The sequence below is a fragment of the Notamacropus eugenii genome, chromosome 2, assembly GCF_028372415.1.
Source record: "Notamacropus eugenii isolate mMacEug1 chromosome 2, mMacEug1.pri_v2, whole genome shotgun sequence".
NCBI classification, from domain to species: domain Eukaryota; kingdom Metazoa; phylum Chordata; class Mammalia; order Diprotodontia; family Macropodidae; genus Notamacropus; species Notamacropus eugenii.
The window spans coordinates 19,076,785-19,085,426 of NC_092873.1; the positions used below are offsets into that span (position 1 = coordinate 19,076,785).

The 8,642-nt window shown below is 50.7% G+C and overlaps 1 protein-coding gene across 1 annotated transcript; it reads right to left on the bottom strand.

Annotated features, from left to right (window-relative positions):
* Nucleotides 1-239: 239 nt before the first annotated feature.
* ZDHHC24 (zDHHC palmitoyltransferase 24) lies at nt 240-2,178 on the bottom strand. The gene is made up of 3 exons (XM_072639199.1): nt 1,849-2,178; nt 879-1,156; nt 240-785 (listed from the first exon to the last, which is right to left on the bottom strand). Exons 1-3 carry the CDS (start codon nt 2,121-2,123, stop codon nt 511-513), a joined length of 828 nt encoding a protein of 275 aa, XP_072495300.1. The 5' UTR covers nt 2,124-2,178; the 3' UTR covers nt 240-510.
* Nucleotides 2,179-8,642: the final 6,464 nt, after the last annotated feature.

The window sequence follows — 8,642 nt, forward strand, 5'->3', positions numbered from 1 at the left end:
CCTAGCCTTGGAGCAGATGTTCTCCAGAGTCCTTCCAACCAATTCATTCCCCAGGGCTGGGAGCTGCTCAGTCCCCTTGGAGCCTGGACCCTGCCCAACACCCAGGTTCAAATCCTAGCTCCCTCACTTGACCCTGGGCCTTTAAATGACCATCATGGTCTGATCCAGGACAGCCAGAGGGGCTGCAACAGCAGGCCAGAGTCCAGATCACTGACAGGAGGAAATAACAGAACCCCAAGTTACATCAAGATTTTATTATGGTGGAGAATGAAGCAAACCCAGCTCGGCCCAACAGCCCCACCCTCATCATAGACTTGGGGGAGGGGGGTGCCAATGGACACACATTCCAGGGGCCCACGGGCCAGGAATGAAAGGGGGAATGGAGGGATGATGGGGGTGATGAAAGTTTGATCCCAAACCTGGACAGCTCAGGCGGGGGGATGCCTGGCTGCAGCTTTCGATGCTCCTCAGCTCCCACTTTGTCAGTCTGTTCTTCTCCCGTGCTCCTCCTCAGCCTGGGGTTTGGAAAGTGATCCCATCCCCAGGCAGTGGGGAGGACAGGAAGGGCCAGAGCCACACGAGGGCCCAGCGGGAGCCTAGAGCTGCCTCCACGTTCCGCCAGGGCCCCAGGTCATAAAGGCGCTGACCATGGGCCCACTCTCGGGTGGTCTGGCCCCGCAGCAGTAGCATCCCATGGAAAAGCAGCCCAGCCCCACAGAGCAGGGCACCGGCCACACACGTGTCTGCTATGAAGGCCAGGGTGAACTGGGCCAGGGACACACCACCTGAAGGGAGCAGATACCAGGGTGACTACCAAGGAAGGACCCTCCTGAGCCCCTGTGCTACGTTCCACCCCACCCTGTGCCCAGCCCCCTCACCAGTGAGCAGCATGAGCCAGGGCAGCAGCAGCAGCGCCACAGCGTGCAGCTGAGAGTGGGCCCGGAGCAGGGCGCCCAGGGCCGGGCCCAGGAGGGCTGTGACGTGCAGCAGCAGGCCAGCTCCATGGAAAAGCAGGCACAGGAACGGCCGGTAGTTGCTGAAGCCAACACACCGCCCCAGCAGCACGCAGTGGTGGTCCCGTCGAAGGATGCAGACCCTGCAGGCTGGGCAATGCCCACTGCGCGGAGGGACCTGGCTCTGGCACTGGTAGCAGTAGCTGCAAGAGAAGGGGAGGCAAGATGAAGCCCAGCTCCGCCTGAACCAAGCCCCCTTCCCCATATCTGGCATCTGGCACCGGTGTCCATCCTGCAAGGCCCAGTTCAAAGGCCTCCTTCCCCAGGAAGCCTTTTCATGCTTCTGCAGCGAACTATGAGTCATTTCGTGCTGCCACTGCACCGGAACCAAGGTTCAGCATCACACAGCTCGTAAAGGTCGGCGAGGGTCTCCGGCCTCCCAAGGCCGCCCCCCCCCACCACGACGACTTTGCCGTCCCCTCGGGGGCCAGAGGGCAGCCTGCGCTGGGAGTCAGGCCGGGCCGCACCTGCCCCTTCACCTCTGTCTGGGGAGGGGGCTTCCAGGCACAGGCCCAGAACCCTTTGGTGCACTGCCTCCTCTGGGCCCGATGGGACCAGTCTCCTTTTACAGAAGAGGAAACTGAGGCTGAGGGTGGCCGGCCAGGCCCGGCGTGTCTGAGGCATCATCGGAACCCCTATCTTCCCAGGCCCAGCTGGCTGCCCTGGGGTCACTTCCTGCTCCAGCTCGGCGCTGGGCGGGGAGGGCTTCCCCTTAGCCCGAGGAAGGAGCCCCGAGGGCGCGGGGCAGGACTGGGGCCGGGGTTGGGACTGGCCCCCCCGGCCCCTCCCCCTCGCCCCCCCCCCCGCCGGTCCGGGCGCGCGCATGCGCACTCACTCCCAGCCGCAGCCCAGGGCCCGGCCCGCCAGCAGCACGCCGCCGATGCCCGGGTTCCGGAGCACGAAGAGGGCCGCGTTGCCCAGCACGTTGAGCAGCTGGAAGGCGGCCAGCAGCAGGTGCAGCGCCCGCGCCAGGGGCCCAGCGGCCGGCAGCCCCGGCCCGCGCACCAGCACGTAGGCCAGCTCCAGCGCCACGGCAGCCGCCCACAGCGCCGTCAGCAGCAGCGGCAGCCGCGGGCCCCGGCCGCCGCCCGCCGCCCACACGGCACCCATGGCCCGCTGCCCGTCGTCGCCCGAAGGGCCGCCTCCCGCGGCCGCAGCCTGCGCAGCCGCCCGGCCAGTCCCCGGCCGCGAAGGAGCCGGCCGCGCAGCCCGGAGGCCGCGCCAATCAGAGCCCGCGGCGCCGCCACCAGGACCAATGAGAAGCTGCCTCCCCGAACCCGGCGATCTGATTGGGTAGAGGGACGAGCCAATGAGAGCGTGCGCCAGCAGGGCGCGCGAGCCCAAGCTCCAATTCCGCCCTCGTCTTCCAGAGGCCCCGCCCCGAAGGCTAGGCCCCGCCCCCAGGTCACCGGCTCGCCCAGCTAGAATCTAGTCCAGCCCCTACCGGGTCTGGAGGGAGGGGCCTGGGTCCACACCTGTCCTTGCCACCTCTGGGGCCTTGGGACACTCCCCAGACCTCAGGCTTCTTTCAGGTGCCACCAAACATCCCAGCTGTGCATCCCCACAGCTCAGCACCCTGTACACAGCAGGCGCTTAATAGATGTTTACTGACTCCCCTGTAAAATGAGCTTCCCTTCCAGCCAGAGATGCCTGTTCCCATGCTCGGCACAGGGGCCATCCAGCTTTCCCTTACCGCCTCCAGCTGCTCTCCATAGCCTTTGTTCCCCTTCTGGATAATTTGGGAGAACTACTACGATGTTTTTTTCTTCTACAGTATTTCTAAAGATCTTCCATCTCCATGCCCCAGCTGATAAATGGTCAAAGGATATGAGCAGGCAATTTTCAGAGGAAGAAATTAAAGCAATCTATAGTCATATGAAAAAATTCTGTAAATCACTACTGATGAGAGAGATGCAAATCAAAACAACTCTGAGGTACCACATCACACCTGTCAGATTGGCTAACATGACATAACGGGAATAGGATAAATGTTGGAGAGGATGTGGGAGAGTTGGAACACTAATTCACTGTTGGTGGAGCTGTGAGCTCATCCAACCATTCTGGAGAGCAATTTGGAACTATGCCCAAAGGGCTACAAAAACCCTTTGACTCAGCAATATCACTACTAGGACTATATCCCCAAGAGATCATAACAATGGGAAAGGGTCCCACATGTACAAAAATATTTATAGCAGCACTCTTTGTAGTTGCCAAGAACTGGAAGCCAAGGGCATGCCCATCAATTGGGGAATGGCTGAATAAATTGTGGTATATGAATGTAATGGAGTACTATTGTGCCTTAAGAAATGATGAACAAGAAGACTTCAGAGAGGCCTGGAAGAACTTATATGATCTGAGGCTGAGCGAAAGGAGCAGAACCAGGAGAACTTTGTACACAGCAACGACCACAGTGTGCGAGAGTTTTTTCTGGTAGACTTGGAACTTCGTAACAACACAAGAACTTAAAAAAAAAAATCCCAATGGTTTTCTAAAGCAAAATGTCTTCCACACTCAGAGAAAGAACTATGGAATTCATTTGCAGAATGTAGTAGATCATGTTTGTGTGTGTGTGTTTGTGTATCATGTTTTGATTTGTTATATGATTTCTTCCATTTATTTTAGTTCGTCTACATAGCATGACTAGAGTGAAAACGTACTCAATAGGAAAGTATATGTAGATCCTATATAGAATTGTATGCCATCTTAGGGAGGGAGGGGGGTAGTGGGGAGTAGGCATGGGGGGTTAAAATCTAAATTTTATGGTAGTGATTGTAGAATGTTAAAAAAAAAATAACTTAAATTTAAAAAAAGAAAAAAGATCTTCAATCTCACCAATGTGTGAAGTCTCCACAAACACACAGAGGCTAGCCAGTCATGCCTGCCCATCCTCCAGGGTAGGGGTTAGAATGGGGGTAGAGGAAGGAGTCTTTCTCCAGATGCCTTAATGTTGCCTGGACATCAGTGGAGCATTTCATCTGTTATCCCAAGATCTCTTGTAAAACAGGGATCATACCACCAGTACCTACATCAAAGGGTTGTGAGGATCAAATGAGCCATGTGTGAAATGCTTTGCAAATCGTAAAATGTCATATGAATTCCAGCTATTATAATCTCACCAACTGAGCAACCCAACTTCTTTTCACTCTGTACACATTTCTATTGACATCCTTCAGATCAGAGGCATCAGACACACTGCCTGCCAGTTGCACAAGACCCCCAATACTGTGGAGTGCAGCCTGAATCAGATTAAAATGGGAAAATTAAAATTAGAATGGGAAATATTGAACAAAATGAATAAAAAATACGCTAAAACATAGATAATGTCGATGGGTGGTTTTTTACATCAACATGAAGCCCATGGGGATTCTTATGTCCTGTTCAGTGGTCCCAGTTTCTATGTGAATTTGACACCCCTGTCTGAGACTCCCTCTCAGTCAGTGGGCTCAGTACTTCTCTCGCGTTTTTTAGTAATGTGCTGAATCTGACTCACAACCACCTCACCCTCACCTGTTGGATGATGCTCAGCTTTAGTCTTCAGAGACTGTGGTAGCCATACCTTGTTGTGTTGTTGTGTTTCTCCTTCATTCTCCAAGAGGACCATGACATAAAGATGGTGACATGACTTGCAGTTGACTTTGACTTGAGTGAGGGAGGGTTGTGCAAGGTCACTAGCCTCACTTTCTCCTCCAGAGCCATCTGGATCCAGTGATCTGATATTCATCAAGAAGACTTTACATGGCCCAAGATGCAACGTGAGACCTTGGCCCTTTTAAGCTAAGGTCTTATCATATTCTCACTTTGAGTGAGATACACCCATTCAATGAATATCTTAGCCATTCCTTCCCCTGGAAGAGGTTTTTTTTCTGTTACTTACATTCATTCTTCCAGACTCTTGCCCCTTGGAGCCAAGTAGAACAAATCAATCAGTTTCTATGTAGCAACCCTTCAAATAAGGGAAGACAGCCCTCATGATCTCACTAAGTTTCTTCTCTGGGCTAGACATTCCTTGTTCCTTGGGCTGATCCACACTGGACATGGTGCTCAGTAGCCCCACCATCTGAGTCCACCTTCTCCAGAAGGTCTCCAGCATGTCAACATGCTTCCTAAAATTTGGTGCCCAGCACTGAACTCAAAACCCTAGAGTTGGTCTCACTCGAACAAGAGTGGGGAACCTGCAGCCTCGAGGCCACATGTGGCCTTCTAGGTCTTTCGGTGCAGCCTTTGGACTGAGTCCAAGGAAGTTTAGATTCAGTCAGAGGGCTGTACTTGTGGGGGCCATATGTGGCCTCGAGGCCACGGATTCCCTACCCCTGCACTAAAGCGATTATCAATCAATTCACCCAGCAATAAACATTTATTAAGCACTTGCAGTGGGCCAGGCACATTCTTGTTTCCCTAGTTGGATGAATTAAATAGAATGTAAGCTCTTTAGGGGCAGAGACTGTTATATATCTGTATCCCTGGTGCCTAGCACAGGGTACACATCTGGAAGAGACTTTAGAGGCTACCAAGTCCAGCTCCTTTACTTTATAGGTAAGGAAACAGGTTTTGAGGGTCATTAGGCTCCTTTCATGTGGCAAAGCACCTGGTGCTGATTCTATTCCAGCTGAGATTTACAAGGCAGGGAGACCATTGGTCATACAAAAGCTGACTGAAATTTTCCAGATTATATGGCAAGAGGAGGTTATCCCCCAGGAGTTCAAAGATGCCTCCCTTGTCCATCTCTATAAGGGTAAAGGGAATAGATTGTCCTGCGACAGTCAGAGGGGGATCTCACTCTTAGTCATTACTGGCAAAATTCTTGCTAGAGTCCTCCTTAATAGGCTGATCCTTCACCTGGAAGATGGTCATATACCTGAGAGTCAGTGTGGTTTCAGAAAGGGCTGAGGAATAGTCGATATGGTGTTTGCTGCCCGACAACTCCAGGAGAAATGCCAGGAGCAGAACAGAGGTCTGTACACAACATTTGTGGATCTGACCTAGGCCTTTGACACTGTTAACTGTGAGGGCTTATGGAAAATTATGTTAAAATTTGTTTGCCTGGAGAAGTTTACCAATATTGTACGTCAATTTCATGATGGCATGTTTGTCTGGATTCTGGATAGTGGACGATGCTCTCGTGCCTTCCCAGTCACCAATGGAGTGAAACAGGACTGTGTGCTTGTTCCCATGCTTTTTAGCATGATGTTTTCAACCATGTTGACAAATGCTTTCAATGAGGATGAACACAGCGTCAAGGTCAACTACCATACTGATGGTAAGTTCTTCAATTTAAAAAGGTTATAAGCCAAGACCAAAGTGGAGGGAGTGTTGGTGCATGATTTTCTGTTTGCAGATGATTGTGTACTCAATGCAGCCTCTGAAGCTGAGATGCAACAAAGTATGGATCAATTCTCTGCTGCCTGTGCTAATTTTGGCCTAATAATTAACACCAAAAAAACACAGGTGCTCCATCAGCCACCACGATACCATCCATACGTGGAACCACAGGTTACAACAAGTGGAGAAGTTTTGAATGCTGTGGATAAGTTCACTTACTTTGGTAGTGTACTTTCCAGGGCTGTACACATTGACAATGAGGTTGATGCACACATTGCCAGAGCTAACTTAGTGTTTGGGAGGCTCCGAAGAAAAGTTTGGGAGAGAAGAGATATTAGACTGACTACCACACTGAAGGTCTACAGAGCTGACCTCATTGTTGTATGCTTGTGAAACATGGACAGTCTACCAGTGCCATGCCAGGAAACTGAATTGCTTCCACTGGAACTGTCAGGAAGATTCTGAGGATCACCTGGCATGATAAGGTACCAGACGCTGAAGTCCTTGCTTGAGCTGAACTGCCAAGTATTCAAACTATGCTTCAGAGAGCACAACTCTGATGGGCTGGCCACGTTGTTGGAATGCACAATGTTCGCTTGCCAAAAAGACTATTTTGTGGAGAACTTGCATGGGGCAGGTGATCACATGGTGGCCAGAAGAAACGATACAAGGACACTCTCAAGGTCTCTCTCAAGAACTCTGGATTTGACTGTGCAACATGGGAAATACTGGCACAGGACTACTCAGCGTGGCACCTACATCAGAAAAAGTGCTGTGCTCTTTGAGCAAAGCAGAATTGAGACAGCACAAAGTAAATGCATGATGCACAAATTTGGGATATTCACCCCAAATATTCACATGGACTATCTGTGCCTAACCTATGGTAGAGCATTCCGAGCTCATATTGGTTTGATCAGCCACAGCTGGACACACTGAAGTTTCACTTTACAATGGTGATACCATTTTGGTCCTCTTCGAAGACGAAGAATAACAACCAACCAACCAAGGAAACAGGTTAAGTGACTCACCTAGGGTCACATGGCTAACACTTGCCTGAGGGAGGAGATGGCATCAAGTCTTCCTGATTCCAAAACCAGCTCTCTAGGCACCACAGCCCCTGTCTGATGCCTCTCTTAATGGAGACTGTCTCTTTTGGCTACCCTGTCCTATTGTTGACTTGCTTCCAGTTCTTAACTCACTAAAACACCCAGACTTTTCTCAGATGATTTACTTCTTGCCACCTGTCCCCCATCTTGTACTTGTTTGACACCAATTCTAAGACTTTACATTTCCCTCTATTACAATTCATCTTAGTTGATTCAGTCCTTCATCCAAGCCTGTCAAGATCCTGGGCATCCCTATTCTTAGCTACGCTTTCTTTATATGATCTATGCTTTCACCCAGGGCACTGATTTTTAAAAGTACTCTGATCAAAAAAAAAAAAATTAAAAAAAAGTTCTCTGATCCCTGTGTCACTCCACTGGAGATCTCCCAAGTTGACACTGGACTGGCCATTAAGAGCTCTTCTTTGGCCTTCAACAGTCCTAGATCACCAATCAGCTTCAGTTCCACCTAACTGTGCTACGTTCTAGTTGGCAATTCTTCATCTATCATGTTCGCAAATGTTATCAAATGTTTTGCTAAAATCCAGATAGCCCAAAACAAAGTCTTCCCCTGATCTGTTGGATTGATAATACTGTCAAAAAAGAAAATGAGTAAGTCTGGCCTGCCTTGTGCTGCAACATTGGTGGCTCTTTGTAATCACTGCTTCCTTTTCTAGACATCACCAGTCATCCCTTAGATGATTTTGTCAGGAATGTATGCCATGCCTCTGGTCTCCAGTTTGGAGATTCTGCTTCTTTGAAAATGTGAGTGACTTTTCTCCGTTTCCAGCTTTGCCTGACCTCTCCTTTCTGAATGGTTCATCAAAGGTCACTCAACAGTCTCATGGGCCAAATGTGCTGGTCCTCTAGGCTGAGATGGAGGTGTATTGAGGGCAGCTATATGATTTCACTAAGGTCCTTTATCTGAGAGTTCAGCCCACCCCTCATTTCCCTCCAAGGCAGAGGGGATGGAATTGCAACCGAGTGCGGGCCTTCCCTGTCTCAGCACATTCCCCGGGGTCGCTAGCTCCAAGCCAGAGCAGTATTAATAGCCCCAACTGCATCCAGCTGGCTCTTCAGTCATCCCCAGGATTAGCGCCCAGGCTCTGACTTTCCACACCTTCCCAGACATTCAGGCCTCTCCTGCTCCAACAAAAATGCAAAACCCACCCCAAGCATTTCTATATACCTCGATTTCTCTGTCCAA